Below are 24,711 nucleotides of genomic sequence, written 5' to 3'. Positions count from 1 at the left end.
CCTTTTCCCCATTTAAGGCTTATTTTAAGTTGGTACAAATCCACCTATATTAATGACACACTGTCAAAGACTATAATAAATAAAAACCTCTTAGATGGGCTAAAAGACAGACCTTCCTTTTCCTTAGCGATGGCTGTTATAACAGGATTTTAAAAGTTTAATATTTCCCAAAGTGTGTTCCTCGGAAAAGAGCTACATTGAAAAAAACTTTACAAATTTTGGTTAACCAAAAGTAAACTAGTTCATTCATGTCAGTATTTCTTAAAGCATATGCTAATGCACATTTGATAATGTTTAAAAGGAAGTGAAGACGTGTGGTATTTCTCACCCTTGTTCTTTAACTAAGGATCTTTTTCTTTACAGAACATCTCAAGAGTAGTGTTCCACAGAACACACTTTGGGGAATAATGGTTTGATATTTTCCATAGGAACTTCCTATAAAGTTGATGGGTCCATTGTTCAAAAGTCACAAATCCTCAGTGGATCTCATAGGAAATATCTGGAGAGTCCTGAGAGCTGAAAGTATGAAATATGTATTTCTTTTAAGCAGAGCTGCTTCTTTCTGGCTTATCTAAGTTTTCAACTACTCAAACTGGCCTATTTTCTCTCTGCCCACAGCCTAACTTGATTTAATATCCAGCTCTCTGCTCTCTAGTGTCATTTCTTTCTCTTTTTAAGTAGAACCCATTTATACATCTAAAGAGAGACTAGTTCCTAATGGATGGGTAAGAAAGGAGATAACTCCTATACTTTCCATTTTAAATAAACACAAATTTTAATACTTTGTCATTGATAATGTAGAAATTAGGAGATGAATATTTTTGAGTTCTAGTTACTAGCGCTAATTAGAAATATTTATTGAATATACTCAGATGAGATTTGTTTTCTAACGAGCATAATGCAACATATAATGGCCATACAACATACTCACTCAGTGTCTGGCATTTAGAATGAACTTCATCTCGTGTTGTCACTATATATCTATTCTTTGTTATCATGAAATTGTAGCAAGAGTTCTGAAATGGTATCCATGGAGTATTTAGAACAGGAGATGGACATCGAACACTGGTAACTGGTTTGACCTCTTTTTCAGTCTCATCTAGAAAAAGAATTAATGGTAAGAATTCTAACTTCAGATATAAATGTTAAATCCTGTTCATCATAATTAGACTTGATTTGTAGGAAATATTCAGGAAGCCAAGAAATAATAGCCTGGCGATGCTTGTTCTGTTTATGCTCAAATAAAATGTGACCTCTTAACTGGCTTTCTGTAGGAAGGAAATTACTTAATAAAATTTTCTTTTCCCTGATGTGGAATGAGTAGAAGAATATGGAAAATGAGGTGTTATTAGGTTAAATGCAGTTTCTGTCTTCCTGCATCACCAAACTTCTAATACAAGGGGCCACTTCAAAGAAACTATACAAACATAATAAGAGGCACCTAAATATGACTTTGAGAATTCATCTTCAATTTTCTGCTTACTGATACCTTCTCTAACTTTAAAAGAACATTTTATGAAATACTTGATGTTCTAAATAAGTTATTGCTTTAACCAAAGCAAACAGAAATAATTTAAAATCTGACATCTAGAAAAATCTGAATTCAGCATTTCTTTTTCATTTTATGAAAAGGCCACAGATTCAAAAAGATGCAAATAAAAATATGCTCTATTCAAAGCCAATCAAACTGATTCAACACATGGTAGAGACTATGCAATATTTCTCCCAGCTCACAGCAACTCCCTTTGTGAAGTAGTCTTTTCTCTAACCACAAACCCACAAATGTGGGCCCCTGGAAGCTGTAAAACCACTTTCCTCCGACTGGGCTAGAGATAGCATATCTGACTTAAGTCGAGTCTATCAGATTCTCTCTTTCAGTTCTTTTCAGATTTGAAAAGTGGAATTCAGAGATAGTCAATTCCTCTCCAGTTACGGCTAAAATTGAAAGCTGCAGAGCTGCCATGTTTCACCATGTGCAGAGAGAAGCAGGAAGTGCAGAGAGAAGCAGGAAGTACATAAAGAGAAGAGTGCAGATCCCCTGAGAGAAACAGAAAGGAGAGGTGCAAGACAGCATCTCTGGCTTTGAGATCCCCTCTCCTCGGGAGGCTCAGCTCTATCCCCATTTCTGAGGATCTAAATTTCCCTTTTGGCTTAAGCTAGCGTGAGCTAATTACTGTTAGCAACCAAATGAATCTCAACAGTGACTCATAAAAGAAATGTTAAGTATTGATGATAAGAATTACAAAAGAATTCCCACAAATGTACGTTTTCCATAAGAATATAAACACAAAGTGTATGCAAAATGAGGCTAACAAGGACTTAAAACTCAAAGGTCAATTACTATCATCAGTTGACAAAAATAAAGATAAAACATATCTAAAATAACAAATTAATGACAAAATATTTAACATATAATAATTCTCAAATACAAATTTTCACAACAGATTTTGTTGTAAAAAGGACATGATTATAATTGCTTTATAATTTTAAAACCAGATTTTACAAAACCATTTCCTCAAAATTCCACTACTCATGAGACTGATAACAATTTAAGAATGAAAATATTTGAAATTAGCATACTTCCTGAATAATAGCAAATAGCGCCTGGCTGATTATTATCGCAGTCAGATGTTTTCCAGAATCCATCAGTGTCTAATACTACACAGTCTTCAAGTTGTTCATTATTTTCAGCCCAGCGACTAAATTGAAGATGTTTCCCATCTGACCAACCAAAGTTGAGTTCATCCTGTATGGAGCAGAAATATATCTTAAGTGGTTATACTTCACGTTATCCCTATTGTATGATTTTGACCCTCGTGGTCGATCTAATAATTCTTAAATTTGTTTAATTTTATTTATTTATTTTTGGCTGTGTTGGATCTTCGTTGCTGCACACGGGCTTTCTCTAGTTCTGGCGAGCTGGGGCTACTCTTCATTGCAGTGCGTGGGCTTCTCATTGTGGTGGCTTCTCTTGTTGCAGAGCATGGGCTCTAGGCACGCAGGCTTCAGTAGTTGTGGTGCGTGGGCTCAGTAGTTGTGGTCATGGGCTTAGCTGCTCCATGGCATGTGGGATCTTCCCAGACCAGGGCTTGAACCCGTGGCCCCCGCACTGGCAGGTGGATTCTTAACCACTGCTCCACCAGGGAAGTCCCCAATCTAATAATTTTAAATTTTATCTTATGTTTAGCACATATTTACACAGCACTTACTACGTACCAGGCATTGTTTTAGGTACTCTGCAAATATTATATAATCCTCATAACAACCATACGAGATAGGTACTATTATTATATCCATTTTACAGATGAGAAAACTGAAGTCATGTAATGTGCACAGTCATACAGAATGTAAACCACTGTGCTGGGATACAAATCCAGGCCATTAGGCCCTGGAGTCCATGGTCTGAACCATTATGCTTTGCTGCCTCACACATAATTGGAACCATTGGTTGTTGGAAATTAGAAAGCTAAAATGGAGTGAGGACTACTGTAAGCTCTGATTAACTTAGAGATAATATGTAGTAGTGGAAGGAACACGGGCTTTAGAGCTAAGCATACCTAGTTTTGAATTCTGGTTCACACACAGTCTCACAGTCTCCTTAGTGAACCAAAAATAGCAAATGTGGTCAAACCTCAACACCACCAACTGTTTCATTCAGAAGTGTTCTCTACCAGTGTTCCAGTTGTGAACTTATGGCCAGTTAATCTCTAAACCAAGTGGCCTCAAATGTGGCCCTTTGCCCCTGTGATGTTACCTGTACTGAGTATTACCCTGGATTCCTTCCCCCTTGTTGCACTCCCAACTAACCCAGGTCCCTGGGCCTTGGGAACTTCTGTTCCTTGTAGATAAGTCATCCCACTCCCACCATCTCTTTATTGAACACTAAATCTCTTTATTAAGACTATAAGTATCTCTTCACTAAATTCTAGACCTTGATTGATCTTAATTAAAACCTGTCTTTTCTAATAGAATAAGTTCCTTTCAGCATCCACAAGGGAAGGGCTGCTTGTTTTTTTAGTCTCAGATATCACAGAGCCATGAGAATGAGGTAGTGGGTATTTTTATTTCCTTCAGTCATTTCCTTTGAGGTTTATGCCCTTCTTCTCTGACATTCACTGAGGTCTTGGCAAACTCCCAGAGTCCTTCCATCTCTCTGACATTCACTTTGGTCTTGGCCCCCTTGCTCCTTCCTGATATTTACTAAGGAGGTGTCCCATGCCCTGCTCTGTCCTTCTGGTCCTACCACTGACTTAGAGACGTCTATGTTCATGTGGATGACTCACCCCGTTCCCAAGCCTTCTTGACTTCCTCTTCTTCTATGGACTTTCACTTCTATGTACTTGAGTGACCTGCTCTCACAGCCACACTCCAGACCTTCTATAACCCAGAACTGCTGCACTGCAGACACTGTAAACATGCCTCAGTCCAGACCAACATCATTTCCTGCATGAATGTCTACAAGAAACTCTAACTGGTCTTCTATCTCTGGACTGCTCACTTCCTTCCCCAGCTTCTGCCCAGCATAGTTTTTCTCAAGTCAAAATCTGATATTGTTACTACCATGTTTAAAATCTTTCAAAACCTTCCCATTGCTTTCAATGTAAATTTGTATTTACTTACACTCTGCCATGTTCCAAAGATTTCAGGCAGCTTATGAAGATACATAAGAAACAGCTATGTAAAATGTAATATGTTAAAGAGCAAAAGGGAGAAGAAAAACACAGGTGACGACTGAAAATAGAATAAGAAAGAAGACCGAAATCATCAAGTGAGGAAAAAAAGTTACAAAACTGTATGATCCGAAGTGTCTTAAAAATAAATACATGTACATAGAAAAATAACTTGAAGGATATATACCAAATATTTAAACCACATTTATCACTAGATACTGGGATTATAGGTGATTCCAATTTTATTCTTTTAATTTATTCTAACTTTATGATTTTTCTCCAGCAACAATACTGCTTTTGTTTAAAAAGGTTTAAGGTGGTTAAAACTAGGAAATGTGATGACTTAATTACCACCCACACAAGAGACACAGTGATGGGTTTCACATAATGCCAAACACAAAAGAGAAAGGAAGTAAAGCAATGTTATGAAGGAATTGATACTGTGAGGTCTAGGGAAGCAGTTCAAGCTGATAACCTGGCTGGACCTGAGGGTACATTTTAAAATCCAGAATTTTGGAGAAGCTAGTCTTTAAGCAATTTCTAAATACTGCTTTTTTAATTGAGCTTCTGACAAATGCTGGTGGTAATAAGTCCAGAGTTTGTCAAAGATAATGTATACTTCTGCGTCTTAAGTTTTTCATCCATTCTCCAGTTCAACTTGGGGTTTGCGCAAGGACTTAAATTGTCTTCAATCACATTTTCTCCATGCAGCCCTAAAACCATCTTGGTATACTGAGGGTTAGCCTACCATCTACATAACTCAGGTTTGCTTCATAATGCAATGGACACTTCTTTCCTACTCTCCCAAATACCTTCCCTCCGAGAGTGGATTACGAATACTGGTTCAGGTGACACTTATCTAACTAGGGCTTTACGGGTCACACACTGCACAGATGCAGGAAGCAAAATTCACATCACAATCTTTATAAATAAGTGGCACCCCCATCAGTGCACAATGTACGCAGCCTTTTATACCAGCCCTATATCTTACTTTTCAATACATCTCCGTGAGCAGAGCATCAGCTTATTACATACAAGAATCAGAAAAGAGGCAAAAATGGCCTACAATGCTGATAGGAATGCTACAGCTTTATTAAAAAAAAAAAAGATTCCCTATTAATTATAGCCAAAAGCTTTAGTAGCATAAACATTCCTGTTTGTGCTACATGTATGAAGTTTAGTGCTGGGAATTAATAGGAGACTAGCATTCTTTGCTGGGCTATGAAATGAATGAGAAGTACCCAAGATCAGGGCTTGAGATGTGGCAAAATGCTATTCTAATCCCTTTGTAGAGTGGCTTAATTTCACTCTGCTGATTTGGAAAGGGATAAAGAGCCCTTTAATAACGTTCATGGGCTTCTGCTCACCAACCCCATCTGAATTTTTAATTCTTCCCTTCTTCTCTTCTTTTCATTGGCTGAGGAGCCATGGCAGCTCCTGATGCCAGCTCCATCTTTGATTGGAATAAATAAAAAGAAGTGCTCAGCTATATATGTCCATTAGACATTTTTCTTAAGCTAAACGATAAAGCACCTGATCTTTCAACAGTGGAAAGATGACTGCTGCTAAAAATTACATACCTCATGAAATTCATTCACTGGAGTAAGATTTTATGATCTCTGGTTTCTTTTAGTCTGATATGAGAGATGCTGCATGCAATAAAAAATGTCACATTCCGTCACCCAATCCTGGCAGTGGGACTGAAAACTTACATCATGACTGGAGAGTCCAATCCATAAAGAAGTGTTACGAAGGACTGCCTGCACAGTCAGGAAGGCCTGCTGGTAAGGGTCTGTGATGCTCACCAGCTGCATGTTTTCTTTCTGGCACTCCTTTAGAGCATCAGTCCAAGTCAGAGTCTTCAGCATTATTTTGTACAGATTATTTTGATACTTCACAGTTTCTGAAGTATTCTGTAAGGTCTGTCTGCTTTCAATTTCTGTGTGTAAAAGAAAAATAAAGCCACAAAAACCACCTACTTGGCAAGTCATGGGACATTTTTTCAAATTTCTCCCTGTAACAATGTACTTTAGGTATTACTTATCTATTCATTTATTTTAGACTTTGGGTGGGAGAACTAGGTATGTTTTGCTGTATACCTTAGGTAAATTTGTGAACCACAAATTTGTTTTTTACAATTAGAACAAAATTCTGATTTAGTTGATCTGATTTAGGAAGGAGAAAAGCTATAAATAAAAGTAAACTGCAATAGGAGAAAAGCTATAAATAAAAGTAGACGACTTCTAATGGCAATAAGATTACCATTTCAGATTGGTGTCAAATTCTTCCTTTGTTTGAACTGCTTCAACAGGAGGTGTTGGGTGTCCCCTTACAAGTTTTCATCTGGGAGAACCCACAAAAAAATGTATACAACCACCCCTAAGAGGATATATTTGAATTATTGATTTACAGTACCTCTCTGAAAAAGGCAGTTACTAAAAAGTATGAGACAAATGAGCAAAGATTAATTTAGCAAAAAGTTCTTCAGAAGCACATGGAGTACTCAGAGAACTGTAAGACACTGATGAAAGAAATCAAAGATGAGACAAACAGATGGAGAGATATACCATGTTCTTGGATTAGTAGAATCAATATTGTGAAAATGATCACACTACCCAAAGCAATCTACAGATTCAATGCAATCCCTATCAAATTACCAATGGCATTTTTTACAGAACTAGAACAAAATATCTTAAAATTTGTATGGAGACACAAAAGACCCCGAATAGCCAAAGCAGTCTTGAGGGAATAAAACTAAGCAGAAGGAATCATACTCCCTGACTTCACACTATACTACAAAGCTACAGTCATCAAGACAATATAGTACTGGCACAAAAACAAAAATATAGATCAATGGAACAGGATAGAAAGCCCAGAGATAAACCCACGCACCCATGGTCAACTAATCTATGACAAAGGAGGCAAGGATATACAATGGAGAAAAGACAGTCTCTTCAATAAGTTGTGCTGGTAAAACTGGACAGCTACATGTAAATGAATGAAATCAGAACACTCCCTAACACCATCCACAAAAATAAACTCAAAATGGATTAGAGATCTAAATGTAAGACCTGACACTATAAAACTCTTAGAGGAAAACATAGGAAGAACACTCTATGACATAAATCACAGCAAGATCTTTTTTGACCCACCTCTTAGAGCAATGGAAATAAAAACAAAAATAAACAAATGGGGCCTAAAGAAACTTAAAAGCTTTTGCACAGCAAAGGAAACTATAAACAAGATGAAAAGACAACCCTCAGAATGGGAGAAAATATTTGCAAATGAATCAATGGACAAAGGATTAATCTCCAAAATATATAAACAGCTCATGCAGCTCAATATTGAAAAAACAAAACAACCCAATCAAAAAATGGGCGGAAGACCTAAATAGACATATCTCCAAAGAAGACATATAGCTGGCCAAGAAGCACATGAAAAGCTGCTCAACATCACTAATTATTAGAGAAATGCAAATCAAAACTACAATGAGGTATCACCTCACACCGGTCAGAATGGTCATCATCAGAAAATCTACAAACAACAAATGCTGGAGAGGGTGTGGAGAAAAGGGAACCCTCTTGCACTGTTGGCGGGAATGTAAATTGATACAGCCACTGTGGAGAACAGTATGGAGGTTCCTTAAAAAACTAAAAATAGAATTACCATATGACCCAGCAATCCCACTACTGGGCATATCCCCTGAGAAAACCATAATTCAAAAAGAGGCAGGTACCACAACGTTCACTGCAGCACTACTTACAAGAGCCAGACCATGGAAGCAATCTAAATGCCCATCGACAGACAAATGGATAAAGAAGATGTGGTACATATATACAATGGAATATTACTCAGCCATAAAAAGGAATGAAATGGTCATTTGTAGAGACATGGATGGACCTAGAGACTGTCATACAGAGTGATGTAAGTCAGAAAAAGAAAAACAAATATCGTATATTAATGCAAACATGTGGAATCTAGAAAAATGGTACAGATGAAGTGGTTTGCAAGGCAGAAACAGACACAGATGTAGAGAACAAACGTATGAATTGGGAGATTGGGATTCACATATATACACTAATATGTATAAAATAGATAACAAGAACCTGCTGTATAAAAATAAAATAAAATAAAAACCCAGAAGCACATGGATTAGCTACTTGAAGTACTCATTACATGGCAAAGGTTTTTTTTTTTAATTGTTTGTTTAAAAACTTACTGTGACCAATGAAAACGATTTAATACCTTTAAAAAATATCTTTTTGAATATATAGATGATTCCTACTTCTAACATTTTACTTTTATTTGGATTATAGGAGGGCATAGACAGTGATCCATTTATAATGCTTCACATCCTTTTTTTTTTTTGAGTGCTAGATTTAACCATGATTGTTTATACCGAACTCACTTAAAAACATTGTTTTTCTCCTCCTTTCCTCATGACAGTAAAATCTGAAAAATTCCAGAGCAGAAAGGAGAACAAAATGCAATCATAATTTACTGTCATTAGATAACACCGATTAACAAACTTCATTGGATACTTAATTTTGATATTTAATTATGGCAATGATCTTGACAAAAAATCACATTCTATTTGAGCTAATTTGGCTCACTGAGCCAGTATGGATTTAGTCATGCTAAAATTTTAAGGAAGCTGTATGATTACAAATTAATATTAATTTATAAGTTTTTTTGTGAAAAAGTACTGTACATATCTAACAGCATAAAGTACCATAGTCATCTAAGTAATAATCTATACCTGAATATTTCTGACAGAGAGACAGAGTATGGTGTTCACTGCAGGAAGTAAAATTCCACGTCCCAGTAAAAGGTGACTTTTGGAGGTTGAGCATTAGAGCACAGTGGTAGGACACCTCTTCATCAAAAATCTAAACAAAAAGGCAAATATGTACAAGCAATTATGAAACTAACAGTCTGAAGATCCCAGCAAGGGAACTTTATATTCCAAATTGGATTTTTCTTCCTGTAAAAAACTCCATTAAGGAGCTGACCATGAAATCACTAAGAAAATCCTGATAAACTTTCTTTTTTTTTTTAAAACATCTTTATTGGAGCGTAATTGCTTTACAATGGTGTGTTAGTTTCTGCTTTATAACAAAGTGAATCAGTTATACATATATATATGTTTCCATATCTCTTCCCTCTTGTATCTCCCTCCCTCCCACCCTCCCTATCCCCCCCCTCTAGGTGGTCACAAACCACCGAGCTGATCTCCCTGTGCTATGCGGCTGCTTCCCACTAGCTATCTATTTTACATTTGGTAGTGTATATATGTCCATGCCACTCTCTTACTTTGTCACAGCTTACCCTTCCCCCTCCCCATATCCTCAAGTCCATTCTCTAGTAGGTCTGTGTCTTCTGATAAACTTTCAAAACATGGGAAAGGGCAATTAACTTTAGAAATTATAGAACAAAATAGTGGCAATATTGATGAATACATCTTCAAAGCAGATAGAGAAAAACTGTTAGAAGACAAATACACAATTATAATAATATTTAACACTCTGCTCTCCTTCTTGACGTTGCAAGTGAGCAAAAAAGTAATGACTGTTAATTCAACTCATTAGATGTTTATAAACTTTTTATAATGACAAATGGTGTACCACACAATAGAGAACTCACCTTAAAGCTTTGATCCTATACTTGTCACTATAAAACATCCATAAATAAAAGTATCTATCTAGATTTCATTCTCTGACCACAAATCAATAATAACATTAGACATGGAAATTTATTCAAAGTATATTGTCCCTATACTTTTCTGTATGGTTGAAACATATCACACTCAGAAAAATAAGAAAAGTAAGCTTATCCCAGGAGCTAAAAAAGTTTTAAAAAAACTGCATACTCCCATGCTATTCAATAAACATTAAAACAAAAATGAAAAAATTATAGGAAAGACTAATATGAGAAATATTACAAGAGATATGAGTAAAACTTTATGTGAAGGCAAACATGTATTATTAAATGCATTCTGATTTTTAAAGGAAAGATGAACTAAGAATTCAATATGAGATTAGAAAATCAGCAAAAATATAACTCCAAGAAAAACAGGATAGAAAAATGTAGTAGTATTTGTATATCTCAAGCAATAGGAGTAGGCGGTGGAGAAAGGGGAGGAAAAAACCAGTAACATACACTAGTTTTTGTAAAAATCTAAATAAGAAAAAGTAAAAACGATTAAAATAAGACATGGAGATTTTAAAAGATAATAGCAGACACAACTTTATTCTAATACATTTGAATATCTACATGAAATAGACAACTTCCTTGAAATATACAAATTAGCATAACTGTTAAAAGGAAAAGTAGAAACACTAAAATGTACCAGTAACTTTAGAGGAAATTGAAAATTAATAATAATGCTCATTTTTAAAACTATATGTCAGGTACTGTGCTTAAAAGCTTTAAATGAAATATTTTATGCAATCCTCACACTATGTTGTAGGAACAACAGTATCAGAACTTACAGATTAAAAAATGAGACTTAAGCAAAGTTAAGTGAATTTCCTAAGGCATACGAAATGGCTGAATGGAATTCAAACTCAATCTGACTCTAGAGTTTAGCCCTCACCTACTATACCAAATCCCTTTAGTATTAAACAATGATCTCTGAACAGGGTTCTAATATCACATGGTTTTGTATACAGTTCCTTCAAACTTTCAGGGAAAGATAATTCCCCAGACTGAGTCATAATTTCAAAACACAAAGGCAGAAAACCACCCAGTTCATCTTATGAAGCTGACATGATCAGGAAAAAAAAAAAAGCTTAAAAAAATTAACTCTATGAACAGAGATGAAAACATTCCCAAATAAAATTCTAACAAATCTAATTCAGTAGTAAAATAATAACCCACTCTCAGCAACTAGATTTTATGATAAGGAGATAAAAATGGTTTAATATAACATCTATTAATGTATTATACCACATATCCATAGGCCTAATGGGAAAAACTGTATGACAATTTCAATAGATGGTGAAAACAAGTTTTAGAAAATCCACTACTTATTCCTGAATAAAAATTCTAAATAAATGATATATCTTAAACAAAAAGTCCACATCAAATATAATAATGAAAGACTGCAGATATTCCCATTAAAGTCTAGATCAAGTCTAGGATGTTATTTATTACTCCTGGTATTTACCATGGTTCTGGAAGTCCTACCACATGTAGTGAAGCATGAATGGTTATTTGCCAATTATGATTATCTAATTAGAAAACCCAAGAAAATCTACTGAAAAACTCTGAGAAGTAATAAGAGCTTTTAGTAAGATGGATGCCTATGAAATAAATATACAAAAATACCCAAATAATAGATTTCCTACATATCAGTAAGACAGTTTTAAAAAGCTGCCATTCTCAATGGCAAAAAGAAAGAGAACTTCTCTAAAAACTTCACTGAGGAATTTAAAAGGAAGACTTGAATCAATGGAGAGATATGTTACACCATATTCTTGAGGGAAAATTAATAAAAATATGTCAATTCTTCCTAAAATGTTGTCAAATTCTTACCAGAAGTTTTCTATTGAATTGTTTAGATTGGAAATTAACTAAATAATTCTAGTTTGTCTTGAAGAATAGACAAAAACAGCTAAAAATATTTTTAAAAGACATACAATAAAGGATAACTAATCCTATTATATTTCTTGAAATATGGCAACATTATAGTATTTAGATCAGTGTGGGAGCTATACAAGAATATGTCTCATACACACACACATACATACACATGCACACTTCACATATGATAAAAAAGGCATTCTATATTGATTTTAACAGATGGAAGTATATACAACAAATGATGCTAGACAATTGGCCAGGGTTAGGGGAAAGGATTAAGTTACCATTGACAACATATGCCATATACCATGGATGTATCATATTGTCAGACCAAAAAAGCAAGCTATAAAACAAAATGAAGAAAATAAAGGCATTCATTTAACTAACATTTACATGAGGGACTTTCTAACCTAAAAGCAATGGAGGGGAAAAAAAGAAATAGAGTTGAACACATATCAAAAAAATCAAAACTTATTTCTGTAATATTTTTGGTATTAGACCTAAAGAAAAAAAAAACCTGTGAAAATATCTGCAATAAATGCAAGAAACACAGGGTTAGCACACTTAATATTTACACAGTCATAAAATCAATAAGAAATACATGAAGGCTTTGATAAATTGTCAAAGAATAAGAAATTCACATTGGATGAAATTCAAATTATTACTGAATTTATATGTTTTCATTAGAAATCAGAGCAATACAAATGAAAATATGATATCATTTAAACTATCAAATTAGCAAGAATTTTAAAAAGATAATTCTCCTTAGAGCATTGTAGTAGAGGCAATGCAGTAGAGAAGCTAAGAATGCTGACTCTGCAGACTTGGATTTACATGCCGACCCTGCCCGCATACCCTGCATGATTTCTGGCAAGTTACATGACTCTCTCTGTTTGTCTCCACATTTCTAAGATAGGAGAGGAGTACAGACTGTTTCACATCTATTGTGCAGATTAAATGAAATAATGCATGTGATGCATTAGCAGAGTGTCTGACACATATTAGCTGCTCAATAAGTGTTGGAAATTATTAATACACTGGTATGAATAGAAAAGTAATCACAATATATTGCTGACAAAAATATAAACTCATAAACCTTTCTGGAAACCAATTTGGTAACCAGAGTTTTACAACTACTTATATTTTTTGATCTGGCTATATCACTTCCTAAATCTATCTTAGAGAGGTAACCTGAAATATACAGCAAAGATTATGCATGAAGATGTTAATTGCAGCACTATTAAGGATTATGCAAAACTGGAAACAGCCAAAATACCCAGCATTGTTTAGGTAAATGATGGTATATCTGTCAAGAAATATTGTGCAACCATCAAAATGCTTATCAAGCACATCTTTTAATGGCATAAGAAACTACTTATGATATAATACTAAGTGAGAAAAGTAGATACAACAGTATATATACTATGATCTTATCTATGTCAAGAAGACAATGTATAGAAAAGCCCTAGAAGAAAAATGCTGAAATATTCATTGTGATTTCCTAGATCAGGATTCAAATATGGTTTGAGACTTATTTAGTAGGTCATGAAATCAGTTCAGTGGATCTTGATTCTTATTTGTGACAATGAAATAATAGGATAGAACACAGAGATAGGTTGACTAGACTAGACTAGATCAGACTAGAGTAGAATAGGATAGAAAAGAAAGAAATATAAGCTCTAAGGGTAAGTATTATTTCCTGAAACTTTTGTTTCAATTCAATATTATATTTATATCTATGTGCTGAATGGTAATTTAAATTTATTTCTTACTATGGGTCATGAGTTAAAAGCTACCAGCCTAAGTATAAGCAGGATAAGGGTTGATATTTTTCTTTATTTTGTTTACTCTTCTATAACTTCCAAATGTTCTACAATAACCAAGCATTATTTTGATATTTACTTTGTACATAATTACACATGTTGCAGAGTTCCCTTTACCACCAACGTCAACGTGGAGCAAAGTTCCATTGCATCAGGAATATCAGTTGATATTGTCTAGGATGTACTTTTGGAATTCAACTTTTAAGTTAATCTCTTAATCTTTGCCTTTTATGCAAAAGGTGGTTTGTATCCAGTAAATATGGAAGACAGAAGTAGTGGGCAGCAATATCATGGTACAGGGTAACTACTGTTGATATAATGCCTTCTTCCATTCTATAGCTTCTTTACATTTAGATCTTAGGGAAAAATGATCACTAACCACAGATTTTGTACTTTTTAACCTCAGGAGACTGAGGCTGACAGCTCCAAATTCCAAGATGATAAGTAAAGCATTTATATTAGCTTCTATTTGTAACTCACTATTGATGGCTTTACATGGTTATGAAATAAGTGCTATGGAATCTGATACTACTATGAAAAACTAGGGCATCTATGTGAAGGCTGTGGAAGCTCTGTTGTTATTCTTCTTGTGACAGCATTATTGATATAATTGATAGATGGTATAATTCATTGATTTAAAGCATATATTCTATAGTTTTTAGTATATTCACAGAGTTGTGCAACCATCACCCCTAATCAATTTTAGAACATTTTCACCACCCCAGAAAGAAATCCCATATGCTTTAGGCCATCACCACCAATCCTTCTAGCCTCTTAGCCTCTGGCAACCAGTAATCTACTTTCTATCTTTATAGATTTGCCCATTTGGACGTTTCATGTAAGTCGACTCATGAAATAGGCCCTTGTTCTTAATCCAATAATTTGTGGAAGACTCAGGTATTTCATAGAGCTACGTAGTTTACCGATTAAAAAAAAAACAACCTTACATTTGTTGGTATTCTCAGCCTCCGACCAACCAATAATGGGTGAAAGTTACTGTATGTCAGCTCTCTGTTATCCATCCATTTGTTTATCTTCTCATAGGCAGTCCAGCGCAAACCAATCCATAAAGTAGCTTCCATATCCGGAAGCAAGGATGTAATAAAATCTGTCAGAAAGATTTTTTTTTTTAAAAAAAACATTTGACTTATTCAAATTAAAGATATACTAAAAATGTCAATGAATACCTCTTGCTTATCTAACTACCAGAATAATCTTTCACCTACTCTGTAAAAAGTAATTTAATAAGGTTCTTTGTATGTGTTAATTCCCCACAGCCTCCCAACACAAACATGGCCTCCAGATCAGAATAAAACATGTTTACGAAACAATTCTGCTACCTTGTTCTCTCTGGCTCAGCACTGAAGGAAGCGTTCCACCATAGGTGTGACAAGTATCGCTGGCTTCAGAAAATGTAACAGACTTAGGTTTGATCCTTAAAAAGCACTGCAAACAAAGAACACATATGAAGTATAAGATTTCCACATATGGGAAAGCTCACATAGGAAGAAAATGCCTCATCTTTTAGAAGGCTGCTAATTTTCTGTTTGTGAGATATAGACACTCACAAAGTAGTACCAAAAGAATGCAGATCTACACTCTTTTTTTTTGAAAGATTTATTTATTATTTATTTTATTTCTTATTTTTGGCTGCGTCGGGTCTTAGTTGAGGCACGCGGGCTCTTCGTTGCGGCACTCAGGCTTCTCTCCAGTTGTGGCACATGGGCTCTAGTTGAGGCACGTGAGCTCAGTAGTTGTGGCGTGCAGGCTCAGTTGCCCCCATGGCATGTGGGATCTTAGGTCCCTGACAAGGGAGTGAACCCATGTCACCTGCATCGTAAGGTGGATTCTTTACCACTGGACCACCAGGGAAGTCCCAACAATGCAACTCTACACTTAATTTAAGCAACTGAAGAGTAGTCCTTGAGCTATTTTTTTAAAAATCTCCCATTTATTGAGTGCTTCCTTCCTAAAACACTTTGCACGGTATTATCTCATTTAATTCTCACAACAAATGGGAAAACTGAGGCACAAGGACATTAACTTTACCCATAAGTGAAATAGCCATAGCATGGTATGGTCAGCATTTAGACTCTGCTCCATTTGGTTTCAAATATGTATTCTTCATCATTACCTTATATTAAAAAAACCACATTTTTAAAGAAATCATGCCCCTGTCTCTTGACAGGATATTTTAATGGGGTGAAGGGGATTAAGAGATACAAACTAATAGTTATAAAATGAATAAGTCACAGAGATGTAATGCATAGCAAAGGGAATATAGTCAGTAATTTTGTAATAACTTTGTATGGTGTGTAATCTATAGAAATATCAGATCACTATGTTGTACACCTGAAACTAATATATTTTCATTCAACTATACTTCAATAAAAACAAACAGAAAAACATAAATTTACATCAACTATGTAAATTAATCTAGTACTTTGGGGGGGGAAAAGATTGTCCAAATTTTAAAAAGTCAAAATATACCCCTAATATTTTAACTTTACTACAGATGCTTTCAGCTGTTAGACACATCTCTTCCTTTTTCTTCTTGATATTATGATCATGTTAGTGTGGAGTAACATGTCCCAAATTGTGTTCCTTGAAACATGCTATAAAATGGGTTTTTTTTTTTTAGCCTCCTTACAGACTGGAATGGCCAGAGAAATATAAAGTCATTGGGTGGCTTCTAGAAAAGACTCTAGAGAGAACACCTTGAACTTGAGCTTGGAGGCCATAAGTTGAGGATGGCAGAGCAGAAAGACAAAGGAAGCCTGGTTTTGAAGACCACAGAGCTTTCATACCAACCCCAGCCTGCTTATCTTCAAACTTCTTTTATCTGAGAGAATAAATGTTTTAGCATACTATAGTAATCTTTTTAGCAGCCAAATGCATTTCCTAAGAGATACATACACCAATATGAATTGTGCATCTCAAGGAAGCAAATATAGAATGTGGCATTTCCCAAAGCTATTTAATCATAAACTCTGCTCTGGAAGCAACATCAATGATTAACATTTTGTTAGCATATGTGTATATTCCCAAAAAGTAGTTTGGGAAATGCTGGTCTAATTTGATTGGTAAATGCTGCTTGGATGTTTTCCTTAAGGGGGAAAATTTATCAGCCAGAAATTAAGCCAGTTTCCTACATACCAAAGAGATAGTCCTGACTAGTCAATATATTACTATTCACTGAAAGATCAGCTTTGGCAGTTTAAGTGTCAGTAGCAACAGAACAGGAACATGGTACTCTGAAAGACCTGTACGCATGATTAACTTGAGAGTTAACTTCGTTTCTGAAAATGTAGAGAATCAGGTGAGATACTGAAATATGCAGTCTATCTTAGTGAAGTTACTTGGTGGGATGCCATTCTGCCACAGGCCATATGACCATCATGAAAGCTATCATCATTTGCACAACGTAGCAATTCTCTTTTTACCTTATTCTGAAAAGTAATCCAATCCCCAGAGCACTGTATTTTAGCGGCAGAATCTGGACTATATTTCTCTAATGAAGATACATTGTATTTTTCACAGACGAAGGGCAACTTGGTACTACAGTCTGCTGGTTTATTTATGTCTGAGAAATGAAAAGCAGGATTACTGTGGTGAGAATTTTCCATTCAGCACATTTTAAAACCATCCAGTAGTGAAGAAAGTCTCTTTAAATCAATCTTTCCCAAATGGTTAAAATATATTCCTTTTCTTCCCTAGTTTTCTTCCCATATTCCTTTTCTTCCCTATTTTTGTCTTCTATTATTATCACTCATATTAGTAAGTCGTAGCATACAAATATTGCCTATAAAAATGAACATACTTGGTACACACACAGTTACGATGGTTCCTGATGGCAGGAAATAGAGTTGAAGAAGGCTAATGAGGGGGGAAAGGGACCTAAACTATACTTTAGAATTGCTGCCTGTTCATCTTTGTGAATTTGTCTATATCCTTATTGGTTATGAAAGTGGTCAGTTTATTTCTAAGTAACTGCTTTAGGATAAAGGAAGTCAAAATATTCACAGTGAAAAGCACCTTTATTTGCATTTGGAACTTGATCTACTATCATCAGCAATAAATCAGAATATGACAAAGCTACCAAACATATAATCAAAAGGAAAGCAAGATTAAGCTAGTAATTGAACCTGAAGTTCACATATTACATAATTAACGTTAAAGGATTTGGAATTAACCTTACCGCTAAACCAAGTCTTGGCAGAGAGGTAAAAGCATTCCTCTCCAAATGTTATAGGAAAGTGATGAAATGGATGTCGTGAGCTGAAAGAAAATAAGAGATGTGTCAGCTCATAATGTAGTTACATGTTCCATTCTGTTTTTTACTGAAGTAATTTTAATTCTAAATTTAATGTTAGGCCATTATTTTATACTACTTTTTCTTGATGCTCATTTGCTAAAGGATTTGGTTTCTCTAGTCTAGGTAGTTTATGGATTAATGTTCAAAACTAATTATAAACAGTACTCCATTTAGTAAAAAGGGATTTGGGACTGCTTCTTTTAAACGATAACTTTACAAAGGCACCATCAAGGATGTCACATACCTCAAAAAACGACGTTCTATTAGCTGGTCAGTAGTTCTCACCCACCATTTCTCCTCATTGCCAGATATCTGAAAAAAAAACCCAGAAAAACAAAACAAAACGAAAAACAACTAAACACCCATCCTTATATGTGCTGGCTTTTCTAGAAGAGTTTTTTTTTTTTTCTAGAAGAGTTTTGATTTAATACCCTGGCCCATCATAACCACAAACCACTATAATTTCCAGATATTCATTACTTTGGTCTCTAAATTACATAAACCAGGTCCTTTCACAGAAAAAAGTAGTTTAGAAATTCTTTTTATATTCACAGGCCCTATTTTGCATACAAAAAATATGGTCACTGTAATTATGGACATATATTAATTGGATATATAGTATCCTATTGCTACTAGTTATAAATTTTAAAATATACAAATTATTTTTCCTCCAAAAAACTATTTTGCAAAATTAGTTATTATTAGAAACAGAATCTCAAGTTAACTACCAAGTTAACTTTTAGTAAAAAACGTGACAAGGAATTAGACTAATTTATATTATCTGTTGAAGCTCATCTTACCAACTGACATTAATAGTTAATCTTGAATGTTTTAAAACATTAAGCAATTCTTTTTAACTTTTCTAATCCGAAGTGATGAACTTATATGTTGTTAGGCAAATTTTACTTGAGAGGAACATTTAACTTTTGTAGATTTTTGAAATTTTTTTAACAGAATAAATGTAAAAATAAGAAAATATTAAAAAATACATTCTTTTAAATTACATTTGCTATTTTGTTTTTGATGGCTCTTAGTCCTGCAAAAGATGTTAAACTAGCCAGAGAGCTGTGATTGCTAGCACAATACAGGACGGCTTCTTCATAGTTTAAACGGGGATCAGCAACAAACCAATATTCACTCCCTTCTATTACAACTGGAGGTCCATGAATTCCAGCACGCTCTAAAGAAGAAGAAAAATAGCACAATTATGACTGCATAAACCAAACTGCACCCTCTCAGCATGGATTATTTTTCAAAACTATTTATAAATAATAATCCATTTAGATTACTGGCTCTCTTTGGCCAGGGCAGTGCTGCCTGGAAGGATCCAACCAAGGATTCCTGAGCCAGTGAGTGAATCTGTTACCCTCCTGTACTCACAGAGAAGGATAAATCCAGCCTCAGAGTCTCACCCCACACCAGCTAATCACCTTCCCTGCATGGAGATACTTCATCTCATTTGAAGACACGATAGAGAAGAAGCTGGCACTTAGGCCTGGGCTTAAATAATTAACTAAATACGTCACTGAAAAGGCAAAAGCAGCTTTGGATACATTTTAGTTTTCTTAACTCACCTGGATTGTACCAGTCTGGCATTTTTGGAGTACGACCTGTATAAGAAAGCAAATGGCTTAAGTTTAGCATCCAATTACAGACCATGGCATACTAATAAGTGCCTTTAGTCTAACTCAAGAGGACTTGCAGTATGGCTGAGATTTGTCCATTTCTGGCCAAACCATCTCCTTTCATGTTATGATCACTTCATAACACTGAATTTTGTGGGGCCCACACTAAAGTTGTTTTTGTGGCAACCAAAGATGCAGATTTGTTAAATATTAATACAGCATTACTAGCAGTTCTCTACCTTACATCACAGAAGTCACAAAGGAAGACTAGATGGATAAAGTATAGATAATAATTAGAAAGTACAAATAAGTAAATGAATACGTTGTATACATTACATAGAAGCACTAAGGAATATGCACCAAAATAATCATCACTGTAGGATGAGGTTATTCAGGAACGACGTCTCCATCTAATGCAATTTGAATACACCTAGGTTTGTAGAGTTTATTGCCTCCCAAGATATCCTTGGAAAAAAATGTTCAGTGATCCAGTACTGAAACTTTTGAGAAAATGAGAGACAAAACTGGGAAGAAAATAATAAAATTCACCCAGCAGGAAATATGGTACCGTACAAAGAATTATGGTCTTTGAAGTTGGGTGAGTCAGTGTCTAAATGCCCTCAGACTCTGCTGCTGCGCTACTTGGGATCCGTTGTCTAACTCCCTGAGCCCCAACTTTCTATTCTATAAAAATGAAATTCTCCTACCTAACTCACAAAGACAATGTAAAGATCATATAAGATCACCCCTATGCAAGCACCCACACAGGGCCAGGCACAGAACAGCTCCTCTCAGGATGCTAGCTGCTTTCCGCTCCCTTTTTATTCTGGTCATAGGTCACATGGTTTCAAGCCAAAGACATAATCTGAGGAATTTTAGAAATTACAAGGTAAAATAGCTGTTCTGAATTTTGCTATTGTATCAGGGCCAACGCACGAGAGGACCCTACTTCGAGGACTGCCTATATATCCAGCATGTGTGGTTTTTCTCTCTAACTCAGTTCTCTGTATGTTGGATAACTTCCATTAACAATGCTGCAAATCAGTTAAAAAAATAGACATAGTTTCTTGTTTGTAATCTTGTCAAAGAACTCTGTTCATTTGTATGTTGGGGGAAAGCTATGGCTAACATTTAAATTTCTTTAAATTAGTGAGAAAAGCAAAATAAAAGGTGCCTTTTTTTTTTTTTTTGTGGTACGCGGGCCTCTCACTGTTGTGGCCTCTCCCGTTGCGGAGCACAGGCTCCGGACACGCAGGCTCAGCGGCCATGGCTCACGGGCCCAGCCGCTCCGCGGCACGTGGGATCTTCCCGGACCGGGGCAAGAACCTGTGACCCCTGCATCGGCAGGCGGACTCTCAACCACTGTGCCACCAGGGAAGCCCTAAAAGGTGCCTTTTTACACAGGATTGCAAACATGCATGTGTGTACAAGGTATCAAGAAACACAATATTAAAAAGTTGTGTTTATAGGTCATTTTCCTAAAAACACTTTTATGAACCTTATTTTTGCTACTGTTTTTGCAACTAAAAAGGAATATTTAAAAAGTATATATATCCATAGTGATTATGATAATTAAAAAAAAAGTAGGTTGTCAAAATATCCCTTTTAGAGAGGAGGGGACTAATTAGAACCAGCTGTACGCGGTAATAAAAAAGGCAAGAGCTAGAGAAAAAGTTTGGTGATTTGGGCTATTGAAGAGGTAAACTGCTTTAAGAAAACCAGAAAACGCAGATAAATACAGAAGTGTCCAGCTGAGCAGGCTTTGGCTGTTCTAATAGCCAAGAAAATATCCAACCAGTGAATGTGACACATTGTAACTCAGAAATTTAGGGACTGTCAAAGGAGAGTTAATATAACATTTAAACCCTGGATCAAACCATCACTGATTGCTTCAAATGACTGCAAATAGGCTGAGGCAGGAAGTTCTTTAGTTTTTAATTTTGTTTCTGTATTGGAGAGAGCAGGGGTGCAATTATTTAAAAGATTTATTTATTTATTTATTTATTTATTTATTTTTAAATTTTTTTTTGCGATACGCGGGCCTCTCACTGCTGTGGCCTCTCCCGTTGTGGAGCACAGGCTCCGGACGCGCAGGCTCAGCGGCCATGGCTCACGGGCCCAGCCGCTGCCGCGGCATGTGGGATCTTCCCGGACCGGGACACGAACCCATGTCCCCTGCATCGGCAGGCGGACTCCCAACCACTGCGCCACCAGGGAAGCCCAAGATTTATTTATTTGGTTACCTGATTTATGTTTGCTAAGCTAGTTAATTCCCTTCTCTTTTGTTTAAAATAACAAATACATTAAAAAGAAAAAAGAAAACCATATGTTCTTCATAATATTTCCTGTGGTTACTGGTTTGTCATTTCTAAGGTTTTCCTGGTGTATACTCTAGGGTCTGCCTCAGTACTCAAACACGAGGCAGGGGAACAGCTACCAGTGAAAGCATACTTTGGAGGGAGCAGTGACACTCTCTGTGGCATGCCAAATACCAAAGAATAATAGGAGTGTCACAACTAATGCTTCAAGCCAGAGATATTGTCCAAGTTAATTATATATTAGTTACTTTGCCACTTGCTTGAAAGGTATCCAAGCTGGTTTCCCTTTTTTCTTCTTTCAGGTTTAATCAATAATCAGGACTAACTCAGGTATAATTTCTCCTTTAGAAAACCCCCATCAGGGAATTCCCTGGTGGCGCAGTGGTTCACAATCTGCCTGCCAATGCAGGGGACACGGGTTCAAGCCCTGGTCTGGGAAGATCCCACATGCTGCGGAGCAACTAACCCCATGCGCCACAACTACTGAGCCTGTGCCCTAGAGTCCATGAGCCACAACCACTGAGCCCGTGACAACTACTGAAGCCTGCGCACCTAGAGCCCATGCTCCACAGCAAGAGAAGCCACCGCAATGAGAAGCCCACACACTGCAGTGAAGAACAGCCCCCGCTCGCTGCAACTAGAGAAAGCCCGCATGCAGCACCGAAGACCCAACGCAGCCAAAAATAAATAAATAAACAAATTTAAATAAATAAATAAAAATAAATTCCACACACACAAAAAAGAAAAACCCCATCAACACACACACACACACACACACACACACACACACACACACACACACACAATTCCCCTTTTATTAATGACCCCCCAGTTTGCCCTGTGAAAGAGACTTTCCAGTTACTGCACTGGATGTTGCATCTGAAGCTCTTTTAAAGGCAAGATGGTAGCTTTGTTTAGGAAAGAACAATCTCCTAATGGGCAGTTCCATGAGATAATCTTTGGGTTTCTGAGAACTTATATGAGGAATTCCCTTTAGTTTCAATGATCTGTTTACATTCAGTTCAGAAATTCATTTTGGAACTTCCTGTGCATTTACTATTATATTAATTAATTTAACATATCTAATATCTGCTTAAAAATAATTTGGGAGTTAAAATCTTCTTAACATTTTCTGTAATACATCCTTGACATTTTCCTACTAAAAAGTGAAGTAAAAGGATATCTATATATTATCCTTTCTCTCTGTTTTGTCACCAAAGGCTCTACTATCAAGCTAACTGGTTTTCTGAATTTGAATGAGATAAACTACTAGTAATTTTGAGCTCACTGAAAACTGTTTCTAAATTGTAAAATTTAGATTGGGGACCTGCCCACATTTGATTTCCTGACTTCTGCTTCATTCTTCCCAAGCCTGTCTTCATTTCGCCCTTCATTTTGCAACACAATAAAAATTAAAATGATTCCCTCTACTTCGTCTCTCCTTTCACTTGAAATAATCCTTCATTCCAAGACCTAATCTCCCTAAATTAGCCTTAAATTTTATCTCCTATACAATTTCTTTCATGACAAAAGAGGAAGGTCGTCTCTAATTTCAATAAGGCAGCATCTTACTAGGGGTAGGAGTCAGGCAGGATGGAGCTTAATATATTAACTGTAGTGTCAAAGGCTTTTGAAATTATAATTATAGACTAAAATGCCCTCTTAGGTACTCTGGCTCAGCATTCACAAGTTCACATGAGAAGTCTGTGAAAAGGAATAACTACATTTACCTTTTGGAATCTGGCACATCCATTCAAGTTTTGTATCACAAGCAAAAGGCCTTAAGTAAATAAATTCTCTGTCATCATAGAAATACCACCTTCTTCGCCATGGCCTATTAATGACCTAAAGGAGGAAGAGGATTGTAGAATATTTTCAAGTTGATGGCAGCCCTTATACAACACACTAAACTGTAAGCCCTATGGTCTTTAACTCTGCTTTAGCTCTAGCACCTAGGATATATGTTTATGAATGAACACATGAAAGAATGCAGTGTTTAAGCAGTAACGGTCTAAGCAAGAGCCTTCAAAGGGACTGATAAAGAAAATATAGCATAGGGTCATGTTTATGTCCAAAATGCAAATTACTGGGGTTTTTTTTCTGTTTTTTGTTGATATGAAATTGTAGAATCTTGCAACTTTAAATTTTGGGAAGATCAAGCTAGAAAAGAATATTTGGTTCAGTGGTTTCCAAACACCAGCCTGTGATCATAGCAGATCTGTGAAAAGTGACATAAAACTCTGGCATCAGGGGCCCAAGTTCCACCTTTGGCATTGTTTTGTGTTTCTGGGATATTGCCCTCCTCTGTGTGGTCTAAGATGGCTCTCTATAAATTCCAGGCAGCAAGCAACAGGGAAAGGAAAGGGGAGGACAGGA

General features: G+C 35.9%; 1 protein-coding gene across 2 annotated transcripts in view; it reads right to left on the bottom strand.

Moving 5' to 3' along the window:
* Nucleotides 1-24,711, bottom strand: part of LOC116757123 (CD302 antigen) — a 130,664-nt gene that overhangs the window by 58,636 nt on the left and 47,317 nt on the right. For both annotated transcript variants that reach the window (XM_032638506.1, XM_032638503.1), the window contains exons 16-27: nucleotides 24,066-24,180; nucleotides 19,967-20,002; nucleotides 19,397-19,572; nucleotides 18,637-18,704; nucleotides 18,276-18,355; nucleotides 17,521-17,660; nucleotides 15,418-15,523; nucleotides 15,025-15,185; nucleotides 9,430-9,559; nucleotides 6,383-6,609; nucleotides 2,581-2,746; nucleotides 932-1,099 (exon numbers count right to left, since the gene is read on the bottom strand). In XM_032638506.1, the coding sequence (XP_032494397.1) occupies nucleotides 932-1,099; nucleotides 2,581-2,746; nucleotides 6,383-6,609; nucleotides 9,430-9,559; nucleotides 15,025-15,185; nucleotides 15,418-15,523; nucleotides 17,521-17,660; nucleotides 18,276-18,355; nucleotides 18,637-18,704; nucleotides 19,397-19,572; nucleotides 19,967-20,002; nucleotides 24,066-24,180 (1,573 nt within the window). The remainder of the gene's footprint in view (nucleotides 1-931; nucleotides 1,100-2,580; nucleotides 2,747-6,382; nucleotides 6,610-9,429; nucleotides 9,560-15,024; nucleotides 15,186-15,417; nucleotides 15,524-17,520; nucleotides 17,661-18,275; nucleotides 18,356-18,636; nucleotides 18,705-19,396; nucleotides 19,573-19,966; nucleotides 20,003-24,065; nucleotides 24,181-24,711) is intronic.

The sequence above is a fragment of the Phocoena sinus genome, chromosome 7 (genome assembly GCF_008692025.1).
Source record: "Phocoena sinus isolate mPhoSin1 chromosome 7, mPhoSin1.pri, whole genome shotgun sequence".
Taxonomy (NCBI): Eukaryota; Metazoa; Chordata; class Mammalia; order Artiodactyla; family Phocoenidae; genus Phocoena; species Phocoena sinus.
The sequence above is the reverse complement of the archived record's forward strand: the minus strand, read 5'-3'. Positions and strand labels throughout refer to the sequence as shown.